General features: G+C 36.0%; 2 protein-coding genes across 11 annotated transcripts in view; both read right to left on the reverse strand.

Annotated features, from left to right (window-relative positions):
- Positions 1-1318: 1318 nt before the first annotated feature.
- On the reverse strand, positions 1319-18777 carry LOC136240504 (uncharacterized). 6 transcript variants are annotated; one of them, XR_010693846.1, is made up of 4 exons: positions 7107-7317; positions 2599-4947; positions 2033-2341; positions 1319-1978 (listed from the first exon to the last, which is right to left on the reverse strand). XR_010693846.1 is itself a non-coding variant. In XM_066031494.1 (4 exons), the coding sequence occupies exons 2-4, from the start codon at positions 18212-18214 to the stop codon at positions 1497-1499; spliced, it is 963 nt and encodes a 320-aa protein (XP_065887566.1). In that variant the 5' UTR covers positions 18215-18282; positions 18353-18777; the 3' UTR covers positions 1319-1496. The 6 variants fall into 6 exon arrangements, 4 of the variants coding, with proteins under 4 accessions (XP_065887566.1, XP_065887568.1, XP_065887565.1 ...); XR_010693845.1 differs by having other exon boundaries at positions 6889-7317; XM_066031494.1 differs by lacking the exon at positions 7107-7317 and adding exons at positions 18153-18282; positions 18353-18777 and having other exon boundaries at positions 1319-2341; positions 2599-2654.
- A 6950-nt stretch (positions 18778-25727) lies between these two features.
- LOC136240506 (uncharacterized) overlaps positions 25728-26947 on the reverse strand; it is a 35378-nt gene continuing 34158 nt past the window's right edge. For 2 of the 5 annotated variants that reach the window (XR_010693849.1, XR_010693848.1), the window contains exon 5: positions 25728-26831. Coding sequence is in view for 3 of the 5 variants with exons in the window: in XM_066031497.1 (XP_065887569.1) it covers positions 25984-26831 (848 nt within the window). In the remaining 2 variants the exon portion in view is untranslated. The remainder of the gene's footprint in view (positions 26832-26947) is intronic. The other 3 variants (XM_066031497.1, XM_066031498.1, XM_066031499.1) reach the window with 2 other exon arrangements.

A 26947-nucleotide genomic window follows, 5' to 3' on the forward strand; every position in this document is an offset into this window, starting at 1 on the left:
GCACTTACTGTTTGTTGTCTTGGTAATATTTGTTTAGCAAATATTGGCTAACCAGTGATACAAGCTGACTAATAGGGATGAATGTACGTACATCTCTTTTCTGACTTGCAGTAGTCTATGAAAGGTTTCTTTAGCCATATAAGGTGATACCACAATGGAAAGAATTGAAAGGGATAATACCGATGAATGCAGTATATAGAGTCAGAAATGAAATTATTAAACTTTTGCTATCTTATATACTAAGTGATCATAATCATTTTTCTGTGTGTTTTTTTCATGTGTCTACCGTAGAACAAGTAAGTGCTGTAGCCAACTTTGCACCAATAAGGATAATGTTATTGTGGTACATACGTACATGGTAACTAACTATAGCAAATAATAGTTTTAGTGTATGTATCATATGTGTGGTTTAATTTACAACGACTTTACTATGACACATTGGCAGTATTGGGTGTACTATGGTCACATGCATGCACGTATGATTTGAATCAGTAACACTGCATGGATGTTTTCTTTCAACACTGTGCTAACTGTTACATCAATAATGTTATAATACAGGCCCATAGAATGTATATGTAAGACCAAATCTGTACTGATATTCACAACATCGTCGTTTCTTGGGTATCTTATAATGCAGTAACACTCTTGACATAGACTGAAAGCAGGACCTCTCCATTACTTCTGTTGACACAATAATTGCTATTGTTTACACAATGACATATTTCCAAAATTCCTGTTTGAAGGATATACAACTTGGTTATTGGGTTGTGGCCACCAATAAAATTTCTTTTAATGCTTCACACACAGCTTAGCAAATGAGTGAATTATGAATACTGGCCATATGGATGCATAGTATCTTGTTTACTACCACATAAAAAAGTACTTCCTGCCGGCTGACAATTCAATTTGACTAACAATTTTAAAGAAGGATGGATCAGCTAATTGACAAATCACAGTATAATTACATCAAATTATTGACTCAAATATTAGCCACTACTGTAGGTGCTTTTTTGAAAGTTATGCAGACACACTGCCACTGGCATTCAGTACAGTCTTGTTACACAAGTATGACATTTTTTGAACAGTCTATGGTCCAATGTAGTGAATCAGGCAATTAATGTAATGGGTGAAATTGTCCTTTTAAAATATAGCTCACTGCAGGATGGTCTCTTAGTATAAATTTTTATCAATTTTATATAAAAGAGAACATTCTCTTTAGAGGTGCCGAATGGTCTTAAAATACGTACATCTGTATCACATATGTATACCTGTTGTACGGTTTAGTCAACGTTCCTAGTTACTCCCATCATTTTGCATTTTTACACTGATAACTAATGAGTAAAATACATGTATACATCATGTCATACATGTACAGTGTTTAATATGGTTACTAAATGTCACTATATTCTAAACCACTCTCACAGGGATTACATACAGACTTGTAAAGTGGGCATTTCTTTGTATGTAAAAGCAACTATAATGTTTTGTCAGTTACTTTATCTATTGATTGACTGGTGTAACTGCATGTTGAGGTAGTGTTGACGAAGAGCCATTTGGTTGTGGTGGCACATATGATTATAGTAAACCACCTGGTTGTTACGGCTGGGTAAGTAGTAGCTGCTTGAGTGAAGCGACAGTGGAGAGACTGTTCTGTAATTCGCCAATGGAAAAGTAGAGCTAGGGAAGTATATGGGATTATTGACAATTAAAATGTTAGCCTCATCATTAACAGCATCATCTCCATTGTTGGAGGATTCAATGATGTCATTTCTAGGAATGGCCAAAGGAGCAGGTGGTCCTTCTGCAGTGTGAGGTTGACTTGCTACAGGTTTTTTTGTACACACTTTATGGTATTCACTCTCATCATGTGACTGGCAGTGGTAGATGAACCTAGCCAAGTCCTGGTAAACCTGACCACAAATACAACAATGCATTTTGTCAGTTTGGTGACATGGCATATGATCAGCTGGTGTAGGACCTTTTTGTTGAGAAAAACTCACTTGGCAGTTTGGACAATAATATAATTGCTCACCAGCATGTTGGTTGGGGCAGATAAATCCACTCCCACAGTTGGTACACTGAATTTTTATCTGTTGATGGTCAACTTCTGTGTAGTTGTTATATGAATATTTAGCCATTGACTGTAGATCTGACAGTTTCACGCTCGGCTCTGCTATAAGTTTACGAGGCAGTTTGCTATAATCTAAAGGAGTAGAGTAATGAGTTATGTAACAATCATCTTGTTCCTCTGATGAGGGTCGTGCACTAAAGTCAAAAATGTCTTCAGGATTTGTGAAATCAATATTTTCCAATTCTTCAGCATATTTACTCATCGACATATCTAACAGGCCAAAAAAAAACATTATAGACATACGTGATGTTATGAACATGCTGCAAACATTATACAGAGACCAAATGTTACATTGGCAATAAGCTGCAGTCATCTTACAAGCACATAGAGCATAATGGTAGCTAGCTAGCTCACACACGTACACACACACATACATGCACACACAAGTATAGCGCAATAGGTTCTGGCTTCATTTCACGTACCAAAACAAATTTCTATCCTAATACACATATAAATTATATACTTACTGAATTCTTGTATCACTTGTTTGCTCAGACTAATTCCATACAGTAGTACAAGATGACTATGAATGGATGTAAATACAAATCTGACCTGTCTATATGTAACAATCTTACATCCTTACATGGTTTCTTGAACCAATTAGTAACCACAAATTAAGACTTATACCTAACTATATGTGATGCCATGGTAACTAATCATTATTTTATAGCAAGCAAGCTTTCATTTTTACTGTTCGACTCAGTTACAAGCAAGCAATTAGAATTAGAAATAAGATCAGCCACATATTCTACTATTCTCTATCTGGCCATACAGTATGATAGTACTGTATATTAGGGATCCTTTCTATCCCAACAATAAACAGCCTCATCAAACAGCCTCATCTAAATGTTCTTAGAGCAACTCTAAATTCTTCCAACAAATTTCTATGATTTAAAAAAAATTCTATTTAACAAAACTTATGCTGACTGATTGACTGACTGACTGACTGACTGACTAACTGACTGCCAAGCATAACTAGGCAATGGATAAGGCTACAGGCTTGATTTCTTCACTGTGTTTGATGTCATTTCATCCCAAGACGTGCCTATATCCATCGACCACAATATATGCAATACATGCATTATGGACTCCATTTTGTGTCCCAGTTCTTTTCATTGACAATGCAAGATATTAATTCGTGACAGCATGATATGGTTCCCCGTGGCTATGTTGACTAGCTTTCATGTTTATCGTCCATATTTTCCATTGTGAATGGATTGATATCAGCTTTGTTTGTAACACTGCGTAAAAGGACAGAAAATCATTGAAAATGAACACTTCACTTTTCAGTAATTGATTGTTAGGACATCTGTTCAGATGCAAAATTAATTTTATCGCATGTCTGGCACCATTGTTTCTCATGTGGTATGTACAGGTTCAGTATAGTCATAATTATGTTAAACAAACAAGTAAAAGGCTATACTGGATGTTACTTGTTTATTTAATGATTATTGACAACTGCTGCTAATTTGTAACATTATAGCCCACAGCCCACTTGGCTAAGATTACCACCTTCAAGGATATATTTATTAATGATTTCAGAATGAGAGGTGACACTATCTTGTTTAATAGAAACCTCATGTTAGCTGTTTTGACATAAAAGTTTGTAATTACATAACATCTTTCCAAAAGATCCTTTTGGCGCTGTTGGTGAGGCTAATATTATTTTGCAGCCATTATGTGGTGGATGAAATGGGATGCAAATATCACACAACAACAGATGTCAAGTTTAACTAAATAATCATATGCTTCCTTTAAAGGTTTACACTAAGAGCTTATTCATTACTCAAGTATGATGTGGGATTTTACTGTGTTATTACAAACAGCCTTACTCACCTGACATCCACTTAACTACTCACCATAGTTACAGGCCTCAAAATTACCACCAAGTTTAATGTGGATTCCTTACCATATAAAGAAAGTTGGGATGGTACAATTTTTTAAATGCAGCTACAGTACTGACTAGCCACACAAGCATATATGTTTGTCACAAAATCTGCTTGAAATCAGTAAAAATTAATTTTGTTTTCATTCATTCCAAGACTGACCTTTAGTGCCATGTTACTGCTCATGAAGCATTTTAAAGTAATTAAGTAACAAATCACTGTTAAGCCTACACATTGTAGAAAACATTATTCATATGAGAACTTTTTTGTGTAGTAATTGTCATAGCTAAATAAGGTCATCTTATATGTGTAGGTTGGAAATGTTGGAGATCTAGTGGACCATTATTGAGTTGTCGCAACATCAAATGCATCTTAGAGTTCAATAGTTTAGTACAACATAGGTATGCATCATACATGCTAGCCAGCATGACCACATGGTCCACTATTGATCCTCTCACATGTAAGGAACTCATTCGAAATTCGTTACTAACTCAATTTGGCTAATAGTGTAGAGCAGGGATTAGCTATAATGCATTATTTTCAAATATATATATATATATATATATACTACTATACAATGGGAAACTTTAATAGCAAGAAAGATTAATGCAGTGAATTTGACAAAACAGTAGAAATTTGTCATCTTAAATTTATCTTAAAAGTGGGTAGTTTGATCTATGATTTTTTTGGGTAAATCTTAAGTTCAGATTTGTCAACTTACGATATTTTCACATACATATTAATTTTTTTCCCATTAGTACAACCTTACCATCATCAATATCTGCGACAAATTTGAGCTAATCAATGGATCACAAACTGCCTGATTACATTTAGGGATTGTTAATGTGTGATGATTCCTCTAGTATCTCCTACTCCTTGTTACAGTGAACACAGTGCCAGTGAGGGCTACCTGTAGATTACCCCATGGCCCTAAGTTTGCAAAAGCAATTAATGACTTGTCAAGACAGAAACTTATATAACATAACCACAGTAGATGGGGTTACTGAATTCTATACTTTAGGGTATGTAAGTGTGCGGGTGGAAGAGGCAGGATTTACAAGTACACACTGGAAATTCCATGAAGAATGCATTGTACATACTACAGTATGCCAAAAGGCATGTGTCCAGCTGAAGCAACGTTGAACAGTGAAAAAATCAAGCTCATAGCCTTGCCTTTATTGCATCACGATTGTCTGAAGGAATCAGTCAGTCAGTTACTCAGTCAGTCAGCAGAAAATTCCATTTAATAATTTTGTTTTAAAATTTCATAGTAACTTGTTAAAAGTATTTAGGGCTGATCTGAAGGCTTGTTTGGGGTTTTACCTAACCAATACTGCCTCATTGTCATCAGGAAAAAGTGAAGCTGGTTTTTGGGTGAAGTTTTTTCATGTGCCACGCCCAAACCTTTGTGGTCCCTACTATACAGTACTATTGTACTGTATGATATGCATCGTCAAGCCAATCGATCATTTACATATAAACATTTAAGCCTTAAGGAAAGTTTGCTATTAAAAAACAGCCTTGTGAATAGGTCCAGTGACCACTAGCACAGGCTCCACAGCAATGAGTTAAAAAGATTGTGATCAAGTTGTTTACCGCTTACAGAATACACATCTGAAATTCATAGGTAATCATATCTGTTATAGAAATTTTAAACTTAGTCCATTTCAAGACTAATTTGTTAATGGAAAACAAATTAGTTGGTAGATGAGTCATAACCAATATTGTGAATGGTTCCTGTGCCTCTAAAAACCATCATAGAAATATTACATGTGATAAAAAATTGCTTAGTTTTAGTCCATCTAATATCAATTACAGCATTAAAAACAAGAATACACTTACAGGCTGCCAAATAATAAATGTTAACAGCTATCAAAATCCAAATTTTGGTCTGAATACTTTCCTACTTGTCTGACCACAGTAACAAGGCTAGATGCCAAACAAATCAATGCATGGTCATCATTTCATGTTACAATACTACAATCATTTCATGTCTTTTCTGGTTTTGACAAGTATCTACCTTCTGCACTTCACCATTTCTTTTATCTTCAATGACATGGTCATCTTTCTTCATGCAAGGAAATCATAACAATGTGTTATCAACACTTTCCTTAGGTGAGCATAGTTAATACCACAAAACTATTTGAAACACTTCAGAGGGAGTAGATATGTGTAGCTGCACTCATAAAACAATTGCATTGCACTACATATTGTTTTTAGGATTAAATTACTCAATAGATACATTTTTCTGAGAATTAATTTGGTAAAGTTGTTTTACTTAATGTCTTAACGCAGCTACAATGGCTTTCCAGGACAGGGGCGTAACCAGAAATTTTAAATAGGTGAGGCAGACTCCAGGGGCAGATGTAGGATTTTGCTAAGGGTAGTAGAAGTGGTAGAAGTGACCACACAGTGTGCAAAGCACACTCTGTGAAATGCAAAGCATTTCGCCTTCTATGGGGTCTGGAGGCAGAAATTTTTAAAAATTAGGTGTTTCAAGTTTGAATCTGGAGGCAATTTTAGTCATAGCTACTATGGTAATAATTATTACAAAGAATGTGCACTGGAAAATTAATACAATGAAAATTAATACAATTATTGTGTACAATAGCTGAATGTACAATAGCTTATATACCTTCTGTAACCCCCTTGGAGTTTTGAACTGTCAAAGAAGCACTTGGTTCAAGCTCAGGTGTTGACTCAGGCTGAGAAGAATGAGCAGTAGACCCTACAAGCATAAACTAGCTATTCTCTAGATTAGTTAGTTATTACTAGCCTATTATATGCAAACTAGCATTGCCGGTGTGCTTATAATGGAATACTTTGGAATTGATTATAATAAAGTTAATACCTAGAATTAACTAAACTCACCCCATAAATGTAGAATGGTCTTTTGGTGCTTCTTTTTTGGTTGTTGTGAGCATAGGCATAGCAAGGGCCGATGATATTTTTAGATAGTGGGCTCTAGTTTAGGCCCCTATTCGGTGATTATTAGTTTCTCATCCAGCCTTTCTATTTATTATGAGGCGGGCGGGAGGGTATTACCATTATGCCATTATTGTATAATATTAACACACTGATGTAGAGACCTTGTCCAAATTGTCTTTCTTTCTTACTACAAACATTTCCTTCACCAGCTGATTCTACTTTTCGTGATCGCCAACTGTTTTTCGACAGTCAACTGAAAGCCTGCTTTGATGAAGTCGATAGAGCACGATTGCAACTGGCACTGCAGCAATTTGCTAAGGAAAACTGGTGATATATAGCGAATTGTAGCGTTCAACAAAAAATAACGGTTTGGTATCACGTGTTCTTCTGAGCATGCGCAGAGTAAATAATGGCTTACCATGCGGTAGCTTAAGAAGGATGCGGGCGGTGGATGAGAAACTAATAATCACCAAATAGGGGCCTTAGTGTTGAAGAACAAAAAAAAGGTCAAAACCACTAAGAATGGCTGCCCTCTGCTAAATAATGTATCACTGATAAAGCACATAAAAATCCTTATTCACAACTTCATAGTTTGCTACACTGCTTCTCTGAATACTGTGACTGCTTTATTAGAGTAACTGACTGCTTTATTAGAGTAACTGACTGCTCTATTAGAGTAGCTCGATCTTTTTTGAATTTACAATCATAAAATCACAAGGGGGCTCCAGCTCCCCTTGCCCCCCGGGTTGCTACGCCTATGATTGTAACTCAATGTGGTCCTCACTCTGATCATCCATTTTTAGCAACAAAAAAAGAATCGCCTAACCATTCAAAATAATTCTAATAAGTGCCAACTGTTGTTTGTGACGAAGTAGTAGCGAGGGTAATCTGCTATGGATGGATTCGTACTAATTTCCATGGTAAGGTGTAACATTAAGTTTCAAGTAGCTATCAAAAAGTCCACTACTAGACTAGCTTCTCACTTCAATTACTAATATTTGGTGAGGCAGCTGCCTCACCTGCCTACATGGTAGGCACGCCCCTGCAGGAATGGATATAATTCAAGTTTCATTCACATTCAATCAATTTTCAATCAAATTAATATAATTATAATCAGATAAATTGTGCAAGGTGGTACACCCAGTGACTACTTTGAGATGATATAGATTTCAGATTATCCTTTAGTGACTTTCAGTAGTAACTTTATGCTTGAAAATTTATACACCAATGATTATGTATCTGTGTAGCCATAATAATGTCTACTGTGCATGCATAGCTATGTGCATCTCACTGTGCTGTCATACCAAAAATGACTGAAGGTTCCTGCATATCAAGTAGCATGGCAAATTCACTGCAGTTTTGATTTTGAAGAAATAATTGACAAATATAACTTGTCAGATGATAGTCGATTCACTTACGTATTATGTATACAGTGCTTATATGTACTGCAGCAAAACTACTGTTAATTACAGTGTTTAATGGATGTATATAAAAGCAGTATAGGAGTTATAACATGGTGACCATACCTCACATGACAGAAAACTTGTAGAAAGTGTATAGTATATCACTGTGAGAAATGTCTAGTCATAGACCACAAACATTTGACTCAGTTACTCATTGTAAACCGTTTCTGCTTACCATAAGTTCTCCAATCAGCTTACTATATTCCAGGAATATTACTATATGTCTGCATGCATCAATCAGTTATTGTGTTGCCTGAAAGAACATAATTCAAGCGAGCTTACAACCTTTTCATAGATTTTATGTGTAGCACTACTTTAATACAGTAAATACTCTAGAATAGCCTCCTTCAATAGAACTTTTGCCTGTTTGCTCTAACAGTAAATTTTATGCTAGTATTTTGGCTACTAAAAATTACCTCACCAATGACTAAGTTCTATAACTTAATGTAAATATTCTCTCAGCGCATTTGTGTATCAGATCGCATTCAGACATGTGGAGTTGAAAAGTGCTAGGTAGTGAAAACTAGAATAACACCCAGAACCAGTGACACCCATTGGTTACAGCTGGTAGTAAAACTAAGGCTTTTGTAGGGGCTTACAAGTGTCTCCATACCTTAACAAGAAACCCTATACTGCACACACTGAATGGAAACAAACCTGTGTTTATAGTTTTCATTGGGTCCAGCCTCCCATTGATTACTTTAGCAATAAATCTTGGTGAAATACAGTGCCACACATTCATTTCTACACCAACCATATTATCCCCAATGCAAACAAGAAAGTCAAAGACGGAAAGGGGGAATACTTTGTCTTCCCTGACCCTTCTTTTGTTTCCAATCTGCATGGATTTTAGACTGCATTCACACCACCAATAGACTGAAAATTAATAACTCATGCTTCATTGCAGTACTAAAACCATTAGAATACAATGGCTATATATATATTTACATGTAGAAACTCTACAACGTATGAGCAGATGAATGCCAGTTTAAAATTTTATGTCAAAACCAAGATATTCTAATAGAGCAGTCACTACTCACATTGAACATTCAGTTTTTTATTATACATTTCTATCGTCAAGATGTAGCTTTGTTTCACTCATTAAGATTGACACTAAGTCACTACTAAACAGTTTCTATTTCAGAAAACCAATTAATTTCCAAAATCTTTTCAAAGCACACAAAATTCCTTGGAATTCAATTTAAAACTTTCTCAGGAGATATCTAACTAGATTCTTAGAATGCAACTCCTATATCAATGCAAAGAATAGCTTGTGTATTATCATTGTGTTAACTAGTAAGAGGAAGTGTCTAACTACAATTGTAACCTACACAAAGTTCATTAACACCTTTACAGTGATAGAGAACTGCTGGTAGTTGCTGAGGTGAAGCCTGTAGGGTACAGGACAGACTGAAGTGTTGATGCTCTACTTTACACAGTGATTTTGCTAAATGTGCTCCAGTTAGACACTCTCCCCACTACTAAACTCTTGTTATTGTAGAGTTCCATTCTTTCCTTTCCTGGTGGAATAAACATCCTTGCAGCCTGGTCTCCTACACCCCTCAAACAGTGTCTCCTATATCCATCCATGTAGAAAGTCATACGGTAATACACCTGTCTTTTACAGTAGCCTGGAAAAAGCTTGTTAGCTGAAATCTGTATCAAATTCAATTCTCTAAAGGTATTTCAGATAATAATTGGACAGGAGTCCAATTCCTTTGTGTATATAGCAGAGGGTCCAAATATATATATTAAATGGACTGTGGTTTATAGATCATAAGGGAGATGGTTAGCTAGCCATTAAGGAATCCAATTAACTACCCAGTTCAGGATAAACAATAGTTAGGAATCCAATTTTCAAGTGATGGATCTACTGAAATATCAGTTCCATCACAAGCCAAATGGTACATTTTACATAACAGGTCATGTGTCTCCCTCCGTTTCCCCCTACCTTTTATTTGGACAATGCTTGCAACAAAGATCACGATATGCTTCAACAAAGCAGCCAATTTATTTTACTGAAAATAATCTAAAATAGTTACCATCTTAGAGCTTCTAAAATCTGAGGAGGCATGCCCCCAAATCCACATAAACTGCATCCATGTTTAATAGTTGTACATATGCTTCTTAGTAACTTTCACTGTCAAAGTTGGCTGGCTTGGCTTCCCCACACTCTTTATCTTGCTCCATGGCCCTGTCCCCATTGTTCATTGCAGCGTCATGTACCTTCAAAGTTTGCATATATATATATATATATATATGTATGAAGAATATGAAAATATCTTTTCCATTTACATTTGTGACTTAACTTCAAATTTTGACCTGTGATGTTGTTATGGTAGCATTGTAAGAAAATGCCAGGTCAATAACATGCTGGAAGATAGTCTCGCGTGCCAGACGGTTTGTGTGGGGGCAGTAAATAAACCGTCTGGTCACTGTTGCACACTTTCCATAAACTCACTGGAATGCAATTAGATTACATCACGGTATTGTTTTGCGTCAAAGATGATGTAATAATTGTTCCAATCACCTTTGTGAACAGACTAAGACGATAATTGCACTGGTAATATCCTGATGACATATTCGAAACATTGCTGAACGTCTTCCTCGACATTTTCGCTGTTTCACAAATCCATAGTAAACCATAATCGTTCTTATAAGCTTACCTACGCTTTAAAGAGCCCTGTACTAGGGAAACAAAGATCCTAAGTCCATGGCATTGTTTAACTTAATCTGTAGCCGAGATTCAGTTCTTTATTACACTAAGGAATTTGAATTATTAGTGTTTGTTTCGTCACAGAGTCTGCGAAGCGATCTGATTGGCTCTGCCAACATTCCGGCAGTGGTCCTGGAATGTGTGCAACAGTTACCAGACGGTTTATTTTCCGCCCCCACACAAACCGTCTGGCATGCGAGACTAGCTACATATTTTCATCTCTAGCATAATTGACGAAAATTTTTTTGATGTTAATATTTTTATGTGCAAATTATCCAATAATAGTTAAAAATAATTTGTCGTTTTTAATTTTCGTTGATACAGCCGGCAACGAAAAGTTTTTGACGACGAATTTTTCCTGATTTATGGTAGACACTTGTTTTAGTGGAAACTTTAAATGTATTTGGACTGCTTAGTCCAAATGCACATACACTAGCTATTAGTCCGGTAGATATAACTGAAAAAAGGGGTAAACCCGGAAAAAATTCGAAGAAAGCTGAATTTGGTATCATTAGAAAGCAAATTTTTCATAGAATAACATATCCAAAATCCTCTAAAATCCACCTCAGGGAAATGTTTTTATGGCCAATTTAGTATTGAGGCATGTATGACTGGATTCAGGAAAGTGGATCTTTCACGCATATCCAATTTACTAACTTTGACAGCCCATAACTTCAGATTGGAAAATGGTATTGACTTGAAATATGATCAGTAGTGAGCACCAACATCACTTATTAGGTGGAGAAAATTTCAGATTGATATTCAACTTGAACACTAAGTTGTGGTTTCTCAATCGGATGTACTTGCAGACCCATTTTTGCAAATCTGGTCATTTGTGACCAACAAAATTGTGCTATCCTTAAATTATTTTTTCAGAAGAAACAGTTTCCTTAGTACTTCTGCAACTCTCTCCTCCGCATTTTGCAACACACTAATAATCCATATTTGCAACAAGAGCATAATATTGCTACCACATGGATTTGCAGTGGAAAGCTGGAATTTATATTGTACAAAATTAATTATATGATCTATGGGACTGGTCCCATGTCTATCATCATTGGTTGCAGCCTTAATCCTTCTAGTTTCCAGCCTCATATTAAGTTCCCTCCAATGAATAACTTCTTGCATCAGCTAAAACCATTGATCCTGAAAGCTCCATCCAACTGCAAGGGTTAGCACACTTTCACAGCTCGCATGTGTAATAACTTTCTGATGCCACCATTTCCAGTACTTTGTTTTGTATACCTGAGACTCCTCAATAAATCCCATCAAACTCCAACTTTTTCAACATGTGCAATTGTTGCATTATGTAATCCATCATTAACTTTTCAATTGTTTGCACATCATTTCATTGCTGATTAGGCCAACTTTACCTATTCAAATGTTGCGGACATTGTATCACAGCCACCCAAGCATGTGAAAAGAGGACCTACATATGTGCCCAATGATGTCATCATTTTTCCAGATCTTCAAATGTTTTACAACCTCTGAATGAAAAGAGATATGTACTTGTCATGTTCTGCTTCCAGCGTGCACCAGTAGCACAAGAACTTCATTGTTGTCATCAGCTACAACATTCACTCTACTTCCTTCAATTGCAAAATTGAAGTGCACATTGGACCATCCGCATGTCAGAAACTCCATACATGTGCGCAATCGGTGTGTAGGGCTGGCAGCATCCCCAGGTATGTTACGGTACGTATGTGCAGGTGCAGATATTCAGTCAAGTGAATCTATGAAAGCATACAAAAGCCAGGAAGTTTTCTTGCCAATGAAAAGAGCAAACATCAATTGATTGTCCAATATCTGAGAGATGATGGCCAGGTCGTGCATCAGAGTAATTTGGATACTGACACACTGATTGTTCAATGTGCAAAGTGTGTTGTAGCTGATGACACTGATGTTCTTGTCCTCCTGCATGGTGCACCAGAGCATAGCAAGTATATAGTTTCTTTCAGAGGTTGGGAAACATTTGAGCATTGGAAAATTGGTGACATTATTGGGCACATAGGTCCTATTGTAACGTCACAATTACATCTTCTCTTTTCACATGCTTGCATGGAGTGGCTGTGATACAACATCTGCGACATTTGAATGGGGTAAAGTTGGCCTAATCAAGAAGAAAATGATGTGCAAATGATTGCAAGAACAACACACTTTCACAACTTGTACGTGCATCTACAAGTTATTCATTAGAAGGAACTAAATGACTAACTTGATCCATTACCATAATGGAACTGGAAACTAGAAGGATCAAGGCTGTATGCAACTGATGATAACAGACATGGGACTAGCACCAGAAGTCTTAACTTAAATTTGTACAATATAAATGCAAGCTTTCTACTGCAAATCCATGTGGTAGCAACATTATGCTCTCAGTGTAATCATGGATTAAAGTATGTTGCAGCATGTGGTAGTTGCAAGGGAGAGAGTTGCAGAAGTGCTGAAGATACTGTTTACAATAATCGTGACAAATATATTTGTTCAGAACTTACATGATAGGCACCTTTTTATTTCTATAACCAGTCTTATCCTTATTTCATACAGCTAATAGTGATTGCAATGAATTTCTTATGAGAAATATTTTAAGGATAATATGCATTTTTGTTAGCCACAAATGACCAGATTTGCAAAAATAGGTCTACCAATTGCATTTAATAAAGAAACCACAACTTAGTGTACAAGGTGAATATCAACCTGAAATTTACTGCAACTAATAAGTGATGTTGGTGCTCACTACTGATCAAAATACCATTTTCCAATCTGAAGTTATGAACTGTCAAAGTTAGTAAATTGGATATGTGTGGAAGATCCACTTTCCTGAATCCAGTCATATATGCCTCAATACTAAATTGGCCATAAAAAATTTTCCCCAAGGTGGATTTTAAAGGATTTTGGATATGTTATTCTATGAAAAATGTGTTTTCTAATGATACCAAGATCAGTTTTCTTCAAATTTTTTCCAGGTTCAACCTTAAATCTACCAGACTATAATAGAAGATTGAAGACCTAAACTAAATTTAGCTAATATTTAATGCTATAGTTTTGTACCTCAGTTTTTTCTTCAAAGTAAATTTTCCTTCCACCCATTTCATGTGAGCAGCTATAAACACTGCAGTGTGCTGTTCTTCCCTTTTTTCTGTACATGTGCTACCAAATGGTTATATTAATTTTGATGCTCCTGCTGCAAACCTTTACAAGTAGCTACAACTTTCAAAGTCGATTCACTGTATTATAAGTTTGAGTGAAACCAGTAAGAGTAATGTTATTATAATTGAAAGTTGCCCTCCAAATTTAATATAGCGTAGCTGTCTCTCTTATCAATGGTACACTCTGTCTGTGTACCAGTCCATATTTAATTCAATTAAGGTATATTATCATCCCCACATGTTAGTGGACTGGTACCCATAGTAACAGGACCAGTGGTTATGTAATGATATGTAGGTAATAACCTGTTTATCAAGTTTTAAGGTTTTGCTGTATATTGAGTCAGGATGAAATTCATAGTTCTTGGTAACAACATTACAACTACATGGGTAAGTCCGGATCACTATAGTGGCAGCAGCTTGCAATTGGTGGAATAATGTTGCCTCAAATATATCATTTCCTTCTGCAATGACTCGTCCTGAACTTATTGTGTTAAATGATGTGTATTAGTAATTGCTGTATGTGTGTATTGTTTTGTTTTTGTGCCTGTTTGTGCTATATATGTGTTTTTAGCTTTGGTAAGGAAGAACGGCTTATGCCTACTCAATCATCAGAAGGTATATTTACATTACAGCAAGACAACATATCATAATCACTACTAGAGTAGTCTATAGAGGTCATCAAATTAAGCCTAAAAGAATCAGCATCAGCATTAGTCTCATTTTTTTTTCAAACAATCCAATGATAGATTTACTTAGAAGCAGCAAGTTCTGGCAATAACAGTCAAATGCTTGTTAGATCAACATTGGGGAGAAACTGGATACAGACATAGTCAATAATAGCCTTTGGCCTATTAATTTAATTTAATAATAGTGTCACCTGATGGTGGCATTCAAGCTGTATAAATGTGCAATTGTAATTAATGATGTCTAAGTGTAGTTGAGTAAACAGATCTACAATGCAGCTTAGGATGAAAATTTCCGTCCTTACTCACATTAATCAAAGATGCAATGAATCAATTCAACAATAGTCCGGTAGACTTAAGGCTGGACCCGGAGAAAATTTGAAGAAAGCTGATTTTGGTATCATTAGAAAGCAATTTTTCCATAGAATAACATATCCAAAATCCTCTAAAATCCACTTTGGAGAAATTTTTTTATGGCCAATTTAGTATTGAGGCATTTGTGACTGGATTCAGGAAAGTGGATCTTCCACACATATCCAATTTACCAACTTTGACAACTCATAACTTCAGATTGGAAAATGGTATTGACTTGAAATTTGATCAGTAGTGAGCACCAGTGTCACTTAATAGTTACAGAAAATTTCAGGTTGATATATATTCACCTTGTACACTAAGTTGTGGTTTCTTTATTAAATGCTTTTGGTAGACCTATTTTTTGCAAATCTGGTCATTTGTGACTATAACAAAATTGCATCTTATTCTTAAAATATTTTCTCATAAGAAATTCATTACAATCAATATTAGCTGTATGAATTAAGAATAAGACTGGTTATAGAAATAAAAAGGTGCCTATCATGTAAGTTCTGAACAAATATATTTGTCACAATTATTGTAAACAGTATCTTCAGCACTTCTGCAACTCTCTCCCTTGCAACTGCCACATGCTGCAACATACTTTACTCCATGATTACAATGAGAGCATAATGTTGCTACCACATGGATTTGCAGTAGAAAGCTTGCATTTATATTGTACAAATTTAAGTAAGACTTCTGGTGCTAGTCCCATGTCTGTTATCATCAGTTGCATACAGCCTCGATCCTTTTAGTTTCCAGCTCCATTATGGTAATGGATCAAGTTAGTCATCAAGTTCCTTCTAATGAATAACTTGTAGATGCACATAAAAGTTGTGAAAGTGTGTTGCTCTTGCAATCATTTGCACATCATTTTCTTCTTGATTAGGCCAACTTTACCCCATTCAAATGTCGCAGATGTTGTATCACAGCCACTCCATGCAAGCATGTGAAAAGACTGAGAAGATGTAATTATGACATTACAAAGGACCTATGTGCCCAATAATGTCATCAATTTTCCAATGCTCAAATGTTTCCCAACCTCTGAAAGAAAAGATATACTTGCTATGTTCTGGTGCACCATGCAGGAGGCAGTGTCATCAGCTACAGCACACTTTACTTCCTTCAATTGCAAATTGAAGTGCACATTGAACAATAAGTGTGTCAGCATCCAAATTACTCTGATGCACAACCTGACCATCATCTCTCAGATATTGGACAATCAATTGATGTTTGCTCTTTTCATTTGCAAGAAAACTTCCTGACTTTTGTACTGTACTTCCATAGATTCACTTGACTGAATATCTGCACCTGCACATACCATAACATACCTGGGGATGCTGACAGCCCTACACACTGATTGCACACATGGAGATTCTGACATATAATACTGATGGTCCAATGTGCACTTCAATTTTGCTATTGAAGGAAGTAGAGTGAATGTTGTAGCTGATGACAACAATGAAGTCCTTGTGCTACTGGTGCACGCTGGAAGCAGAACATGACAAGTACGTATCTCTTTTCATTCAGAGGTTGTAAAACATTTGAAGATTTGGAAAAATGATGATGTTATTGGCCACATATGTAGGTCCTCTTTTCACATGCCTGGGTGGCTGTGATACAATGTCCGCAACATTTGAATAGGTAAAGTCGGCCTAATCAGCAATCAAATGATGTGCAAACGATTGAAAAGTTAATGATGGATTGTATAATGCAACAATTGCACATGTTGAAAAAGTTGGAGTTTGATGGAAATCAGTCTGATTCATTGAGGAGTCTCAGGTATACAAAACAAAATACTGGAAATGGTGGCATCAGAAAGTTATTACACATGCGAGCTGTGAAAGTGTGCTAACCCTTGCAGTTGGATGGAGTTTTGAGGATCAATGGTTTTAGCTGATGCAAGAAGTTATTCATTGGAGGGAACTTAATATGGGGCTGGAAACTAGAAGGATTAAGACTGCAACCAATGATGATAGACATGGGACCAGTCCCAGAGATCATACACTGTACAGTATATATTAATTTTGTACAATATAAATTCCAGCTTTCCACTGCAAATCCATGTGGTAGTAATATTATGCTCTTGTTGCAAACATGGAGTATTAGTGTGCTGCAAAATGTGGAGGAGAGAGTTGCAGAAGTGCTAAGGAAACTGTTTCTTCTGAAAAAATAATTTAAGGATAACACATTTTTGTTGGTCACAAATGACCAGATTTGCAAAAATGGGTTTGTAAATGCATCCGATTGAGAAACCACAACTTAGTGTTCAAGTTGAATATCAATCTGAAATTTTCTCCACCTAATACGTGATACTGGTGCTCACTACTGATCAAATTTCAAGTCAATACCATTTTCCAATCTGAAGTTATGAGTTGTCAAAGTTGGTAAATTGGACATGTGTGGAAGATCCACTTTCCTCACATATGCCTCAATACTAAATTGGCCATAAAGATTTTTCCCCTAAGTGGATTTTAGAGGATTTTGGATATGTTATTCTATGAAAAATTTGTTTTCTAATGATACCAAAAGCAGCTTTCTTCAATTTTTTTCCGGGTTCACCCCTTTTTTCAGTTATATCTACCGGACTACAAGTGCTGATTGGCCTGGCAGTATATTCATGTCATGTTCTAATGTGTACTATTTAGAATTATAATCTAGGCAGCTACTCCAATAGAGCAATCAAGGTTTTGTAATGCTACTGTTAAAATTTTCCAGTCATATTTCACACATATATTACTACATCTACTAAGTAATATTTTATCATGTCATTTAAAATAGGGAATGTGGATCACAACACAAGAATTTATGAGTCCTATGCACTTGTGATGTATATAGAACTTACTCTGAATTGACTGGAATTGCTGCATGTTGAGGTAGTGCGCCACATCGGCTGTGGTAAACCATTTGGTTGCCATGCCATTATTTGGTAAACATTAGTTAACAATGGAGAAATTGTGTCAATGAAAATGTAGCTAGAGTTAGGGGAATATATGGGATTACTCACAATAGACATATTGGCTTCTTCGGTAATAGGATAATCACCTGGTTCTAATGATGTCATTTCTAGGAATAGCCACAAGACAGGTGGTCCTTCTGCAGTGTGAGGTTGACTTGTTATAGGTTTTTTATTTGCACACACTTTATGGTATTCACTCTCATCATGTGACTGGCAGTGGTAGATGAACCTAGCCAATCCTGGTAAACCTGACCACAAATAACAATGCATTTTGTCAGTTTGGTGACATGGAACATGATCACCCTTTTTGTCTTGATATCTGTGCCTTACAATTTTGGTAATAGTATGGTTGCTCTCTGTGGAGTGGGGTGGATAAACTCACTCCCAAAATCTACACAATGAAATTTATCGACTTCTCTGTTCGTCTTATACGAATAGTTAGTCATTGACTGTAGTTCAGATAGTTTCACACCAAAATCTGTTGTAAGTCCACAAGCAGTTTACTATATCATAGGGGAGCACAGTACAGAAGTTATGTAGGATCCAGAGGTGTATCCCCATGTATAAAAAGCTACCTACATATGTAATTTTCTTTTTAAAGTGACCATGGAACTTAGATAATTTGTACCACTGTATAATACAGTACTGAACTACTTAATACCATGTAAAATACAGAGTGCAAAGTGCACACTTAGCAGTGCATGTGTAGCATGCTCCAGCCAAGGGGGCTGGGGACATTCCTTGCCAACAAATTGAAAATTTAGGTATTATAAGTTTGAATATGAATGTAAGTTTAATGGTATTTATCATAGGCAGGTGAAGCAGTTGCCTCACCAAATATTGGTGATTGAGCTGAGAAGCAAACATATCACCGAAAGCTTGCATTTCTTAGTTTAATTTACCATATACATTATCCAGGGGCAGGGTTTACGAAGTTGATCTAATAGAGCACTCACCTTACTACAACAGTCAAACACATTTTAATACGATAGTTTTTCATGAACTGTTAAAATCATTCTTAAATTCAAACTCAAAGAGTCTAACTTCAACAATTTCCCTAGGGGGAAGTGGGACCCCCTAGATTGACATGTTTTGCATGCCACACATAATACTAGTGTATATTTTTGTAGCTAATAGAGCTATAAATATAGGCCCTGCCATCACAAAGTAATATCTGGAAGCCAGTTATCACAATTATGCCATCTATAACAGATCACTCAGCCAGAGTCAAGGCCTGAGCCGCAGCTTATGAATTGCATATATTACCAGTGCACATTCTTTGCAATTATTACATTGTGGCTACACCTCTGGAACCTGGTAAACCTGACCACAAACAAAACAATGCATTTTGTTAGTTGGGTGGCATGGCACATGGTTAATTGGTACACAACCTGTTTGTTAGAAAACTTGCTTGTCAGTTTGAACAATAGTACTGTATAATTACTCTCCAGCAAAAAAATCAGTTTGTTGATTGAGGTAGATAACCCACTCCCACAATTTACACAATGAACTTCTCTGTAGCTGTTATATGAATGGTTATTTAACAATCATCTTGTTCCTCTAACGATGGCTTTGCACTAAAGTCAAATGTCTTTTTCAGGATTTGTGAAATCAATGTTCACCAGTTCTTCAGCATATCTACTCATCAAGATATCTAACAAACCAAAAATGAATCAAATGATAAAATACATTGTAGGCATCCAAAAGTGTGATGTTATGAGCATGCTACAAAAATTATAAAGTGACCAATTGTTACATTGGCAATAAGTTGCAGCTGTCTTGCAAGCACATGCATAGAAATATAAGGTGGCTACATTTGCTATATATTATCAAGCCAAATGTCCAGTTTTACATGTTGTACTGGAAAAGAGTCATCATTACTATTAAATGCATGGTGTATTATTATGCACATTCGATGACCAAGTATGATCATCTTTAATGCCACATTACCAGTCATGATCACTGCAATTACATCAAAATAGCAACAAATGCATTTCAAATTTTGACAGAATAGGTAAGCAGCAAATCACTGTTAAGTCTACACGTTGCAGAAAACAATATTTATTTGGATAGTGTAAGAAGTAATTGTCAAACTAAATAAAACTCAATCTCAATTCGTAGCTATGTTTGTAGGTTCCATTGAAATGATAAGTTGAGATCTTGATCATTAGTGATCATCAGATGTTTCATAGTACATACAACAGCCAACAGTTTAATCAATTGTAAAGTTTGCTGACCACATGGTCCATTGGAATTCACTTGCAATTGCTAATGTAGATGAGGGATTAGCTGATTGGCTAACAGAATGGCTAAAGAAACTAGCTGGAACAAAATGCGTTGTACTAAGAAGTTTCAATGGAATAAAAGGAATTTCATGATATTTGTCAACCTTTAATTTATTACCAAATCTGATGAAATGCATATTTGTCAACTTTTTCTTTGTCAAAGTTTTCCGTTGGATGGTATATACGTAGGAGATTTTTAGTGAGCCTAACAGGAACAGAACCAGACAATAAATGCTTGTCAGGCGAAATACGACCACAAAAGATGAGGTTATATATAATTCTATAATATTATTTTGCAAAAATTGTGTTGGTCTAAACAGCAGAATTTAACATAGTGAGAACAAAGGCTAATCTTCAAGTTAAAGCCCAAAAATTGGAAACAGGAACATTCAGGTAGCTACGTACATAACTGATATCATGGAACCTATCAACTTTAGGCCAGTCACAGGCCAAGAATTTAAACCTTGCTATGCAAGCAAATGTCAACTTAGACAGGTGGGTTCCCTCCCTTGGGGAAAGTTAACTATTATAAAGAAGTGTCCTTGTGAACAGGTGGTTGCTAACACAGGTTCCAACTATATTTTTTACTGCTACACAATCACACCTGAAATTCATAGGCAATTATCTCTGTTACAGAATTTATAAAACTTCATTATACTAATTATAAAATAAACTAGTTGGTAGGTGAAGTCATGACCAACATTGCAAATATTAATATTCCTTTAAGCTGAGTGAGGCACTTTTATTGTTCTATTCAAAGACTTACAACTTCTAACAATATGGTGCCAAAAACAAAAGCTGCTCATGCCACTTTTAATTTGTACAATTTACTTTTTATTAATGCTTTACAGCACAAGCGTTTAAGGTCTGTAGGGCACCTGGTCCTACAGCCTGCTCAAAGACTTTTAGCTACATAAGGTGTGTTTGAAAAGTTGCAGAAAGGAGAAAAAATCCATGACTGGACCTAGGTAGCCTCGAACCTGCAGCCATCTGATTTACGCTCGAATGCTTACAGGAGTCTACCAGGTGGTCAGTATGTTTTCTCCTCAATTTACCTTGTTACATGAGAGCATCCACAAAATAAATACAACTGAATTCACAACAATGTAAACATTTAGCATGGAATGGGATAGTGTTAAGGGACATTAGGCTGCTATCCGTAATTTCTTTCTGTAGTGCTCATTGTAGCGTACTGCAGTCTATAGTAGGCAATTGGAAACAGTGGAAATGGAAACCGGAAACGGAAAGTGGAAATGGAAAATGGTCAAATCATCATATAAATGTACTAGAGTAAAAACCCTTATTTAGTGGCCACCTCTTAAAGACCACCTTGTTATAAAGACCACCTCCATACAAAGACCACTTTGTAATTAGATCTCAAAAATGGCTAAGGAATACTGACCTTACAAGACCACTTCATGGTCATCTTTTATAAAGACCACCTCTCACATTGTAGTAATACCTAGGTTCCAATCATCGATTTCATGATTTATCAAAACAGCTAGGTCTACTAAAAAATATTACACTCTTAAGGTCATCATCTCTTTATGAGACCTCATTTTTTGTTGATACAATATATAGGTTGTAGTGTACTAGCCACATTTCACTTACATGGAGTAAGGACTTGGCACATTCTGGTACAAACTAAGCAATAATGGTAGATGAGAGTCATGAAATACATGTTTGAGGCTTATCAAATATTACCATGTAAAGAGGTGGCCTTTATAAAAGGTGACCACAAAGTGGCCTTACCTATCTTTAGAACCTAATTACAATGTAGTCTTTGTATAGAAGTGGTCTTTGTACAGAGGTGGTCTTTAAAAATGACAGAGGTTTTACCATAAGGGCCTAGCTGTTTTGATAAAGTCATGGAATACATACTTGGAATCTTAGCTATTCTTATAAGAGGTGGTCTTTATAAAGAGGGTGGTCTTTCAGCGGACCATGAAATGGTCTTATAAGGTCAGCTATTTTTGAGATTTAATTACAATGTGGTCTTTGTATGGAGGTGGTCTTTATAAGAAGGTGTTCTTTAAGAGGTGGCCACTGAACAAAGCTTTCACTCTAGGGTACATTTATATGATGATTTGACCATTTCCATTTTCCATTTCCGGTTTCTGTTTCTACTGTTTCCAATTGCCCGTCTATAGCCAAGTATTGAATCATCAGCCTGTTAATCTTACCAGAGCCCTTTAAAACTTACCTACAAATGCTGATTCAAGTTTTCATAGTGCTTACAAATGTGACACATTGTATGCATTTACCAAGCTTAAGGTTACTAAGCCTTCTTTCTCTCTTACTATAGTAAAATTTATGATATACATTATTCACCTTCCTAGAAACCAGCTAGTTGTGCATGATGGTCTAACTTGCTCGCTCACTCACTCACTCACTCAACTCACACTCTACACATTCTACACACACTGCACACACACACACACACACACACACACACACACACACACTCACACACACACACACACACACACACACACACACACACACACACACACACACACACACACACACACACACACACACACACACACACACACACACACTCACACACACACACACACACACACACACACACACACACACACACACACACACACACACACACACACACACACACACACACACACACACACACACACACACACACACACACACACACACAAACATAGCAACACACAGGCTCTATAATCTATATAAGTATGGACCTGCAGACACAGGGACTACATGTGGTTTGTCACATAACTTGAAGTAAGTCGACATTAACGAACAAAGCATTTAGTAATATCATTCACTTAACCAGGAAGACTACCTTTGTTCAAACCATTATAACAATCCATTTTTTGCCTAACACATGAGCTACTACTAGTGTGTTAAGCTTTGATGCAAATTCTTATTGCCAAGCAGTAAGACCATACTATGTTGCGTACTCTGATAAATTGTAAGGCTGCTTCCACTTGATTAGTTGTTTCATGGACAAAACCCTCAGAACATAGGATCAGTAAGTTGACATATAAATACAAAAATTAACTCTAAAAGAGTACAGAAACAACAACATACAAGTATGGGGTGGGGTTGATCAGCACTTGTTAATTTATTTTATCTTTGATTAATGTGAGGATGGAGATTTTCTTCCTATATAGAATGCAGACTGTTTACTCAACTGCATGCAGATATCATCTTTAGTCATGGTTATACTGGCCATTTATGTTTGCATCTTTTTGCAGCTACGCTTTTTACACTGGTTAAATTTCCAGTCATATTTCATAATTTAGAACATACATACATTTCTAAAGTTATATCCGTACAAAATTTCACTGTGCCATTTAAAATAGGGAATGCAGATCATAGCACAAGTGCTATGCAGTTGTTCATAGAGCTAACTGTAATTTACTGACTGGCATTGCCGCATATTGAGGTAGTGCAGACAAAAAAGCCGTATTAATTGTGGTAAAGTCCACTAGGTAGTTTACTATAACACAGAGCAGAAGAGTAATGAGTGATGGAAAAGTACTGATGTCTAACAGGATTTGTGATAAACCTATTATAATATTAGTTTTACCGAAAGTTGGTTGTCTTATTGAAACACTGTGGATCCACATGTACAAAAGCTACCTCTGAATGCCAACCTTCTTTTTAAAGTGACCATGGAACTTAGTGTACCACTGTATACAGTATTACAATGCTGAACTACATAGTACCATGTAAAAGCTATAGAGTACAAAGTGTACAAGGACACAGTTTATGACAAAGTGCAAAGCCAAAGTACGTACATTGAAGTACATTTAAGCACGTCTCGACCTCAAAGTTTACACACAAGATCATTTTAGTCAAATATATACACAGATAACTGAGAGCACTTACTGTTTGTTCTCTTGGTAATATTTGTTTAGCAAATATTGGCTAACCAGTGATACAAACTGACTAGCTAATAGGGACGAATGTATCTCTTTAGCCGACTTGCAGTAATCCATGAAAGGTTTCTTTAGCCATTTAAGGTGATACCACAGTGGAAAGAATTGAAAGGGATTACACCAATGAATGCAGTATATAACTCACTTTTTAACTAGCCAGAAAGTGATTAGAGTCAGAACTGAAATTATTACTAAACCTCTTGCTATCTTGTTTACTAAGTGATCATGATTTTTCCTGTGCTTTTACCATAGCAAAACAATACAGTAAGTGGTGTAGCCAATTTCACACCAATAAGGATAACGTTATTGTGCATGGTAACTAACTATAGCAATGAATGAATGAATGAATAAACCAGCAAATAATAGTTTTAGTGTACGTATGTATCATAATTATGTGTGTTTTAACAAATGACATATTGGTGTATTGTGGTCATATGCATGTACATATAATATGAATCAGGAGCACTACTTGGATTTTTTCTTTCAACTTGGTGTAACTGTAACATCAATAATGTTATAATGTGATTTCTTACAGGCCCTTAGAATGTATACGGTAAAACCAAATCTGTACTGATCTTCACAACATTGCCATTGTTTGGATATCTTCAAGATGATACTACATATTGAAAAAAACTGAAGCCGTACCTCTCCATTACTTCTGTTGACCCCATGATTGCTATTGTTTACACAATGAAATATTTCCAAAATGCCTGTTTGAAGCACATACGGCTTGCTTGGTTACTGGTTTGTGGTCACCACTAAAAATTAGCACTGATACACAGCATAGCAAATTAATCGTTAATAAGAATAAATACTGAGACTGGCCACATGCATACGTACATAGTACATGTATCTTGTTTACTACCACATGGAAGAAAAGCATTTCCTGCCAGCTGGTAATTCAATTTAACTAACAATGTTAAAGAAGGATGGATCAGCTAATTGACAAATCACTGTATAATTATGTCAAATTATTGACTTAAATATTAGCCACTACTGTATAAAGTTAACCCAGACACTTATTTCCACTGGCATCCATTACAGTCTTGTTACACGAATATGCCATTATTTTGCACAGTCTATGGTCCAGTGTAGTGAATCTGGAAATTAATACAATGGTTGAAATTGTCCTTTTAAAATATAGTTCACTGCATGCAGGATTGTTTCTCAGTATAAATTTTATATAAAGAGAACATCCTCTTTAGAGGTGCCAAATACATCTGTATTATTAACTGTAATACCTGTTGACCATTGATGCATCTTTGTTTCATTAATAAAAAAATTATACAGTTTAGTCAATGTTGCTAGTTATACTCCCACAATTTTGTATTTTTGTACTAATAATTAACGAGTAAAATGCATGCATACATCTTGTCACACATGTACAGAATTTAATATAACTACTAAATGTCTAAATCACTATCACAGGGACTATACGTACAGACTTGTAAAGTGCTGCATTCTAAGTATTTCTTTGTAAAAGCAACCACGTACAATATTTTGTCAGTTACTTGATCTATTGGTTGACTGGTGTAACCACATGTTGAGGTAGTGCTGATGAAGAGTCATTTGATTGCGATGCAGCATTTGATTATAGTAAACCACTTGGTTGTTACAGTTGGATAAACAGTAGCTGCTTGAGTGAGGCAATAGTGGAGAGACTGTTCTGTAATTTGCTAATGGAAAAGTAGAGCTAGGGGAATATATGGGATTATTTGCAATTACAATGTTAGCTTCGTCATAAGCAGCATCATCACCATTATTGGAGGATTCAATGATGTCATTTCTAGGAATGGCTACAAGAGCAGGTGGCCCTTCTGCAGTGTGAGGTTGACTTGTTACCGGTTTTTTATTTGCACACACTTTATGGTATTCACTCTCGTCATGTGACTGGCAGTGGTAGATGAACCTAGCCAAGTCCTGGTAAACCTGACCACAAACACAACAATGCATTTTGTCAGTTTGGTGACATGGCACATGATCAGCTGGTGTAGGATCTTTTTGTTGAGAAAAACTCACTTGGCAGTTTGGACAATAATATAATTGCTCACCAGCATGTTGGTTGGGGTAGATAGACCCATTCCCACAATTTGTACAATGAATTTTAATCTCAACTTCTCTGTAGTTGTTATATGAATGGTTAGTCATTGACTGTAGGTCAGACAGTTTCACACTCGGTTCTGCTATGAGCTTACGAGGCAGTTTACTATAATCTAAAGGAGCAAAGTAATGAGTTATGTAACAATCATCTTGTTCCTCTGATGAGGGCACTGCACTAAAGTCAAATATGTCTTCAGGATTTGTGAAATCGATGTTCACCAATTCTTCAGCATATTTACTCATCGACATATCTAGCAGGCCAAAAAATGATAAAATACATATTAGACATACATGATGTTATGAACATGCTGCAAACATTATACAGAGACCAATTGTTACATTGGCAATAAGCTGCAGTCATCTCATA

Source organism: Dysidea avara, chromosome 12 (assembly GCF_963678975.1).
Source record: "Dysidea avara chromosome 12, odDysAvar1.4, whole genome shotgun sequence".
NCBI classification, from domain to species: domain Eukaryota; kingdom Metazoa; phylum Porifera; class Demospongiae; order Dictyoceratida; family Dysideidae; genus Dysidea; species Dysidea avara.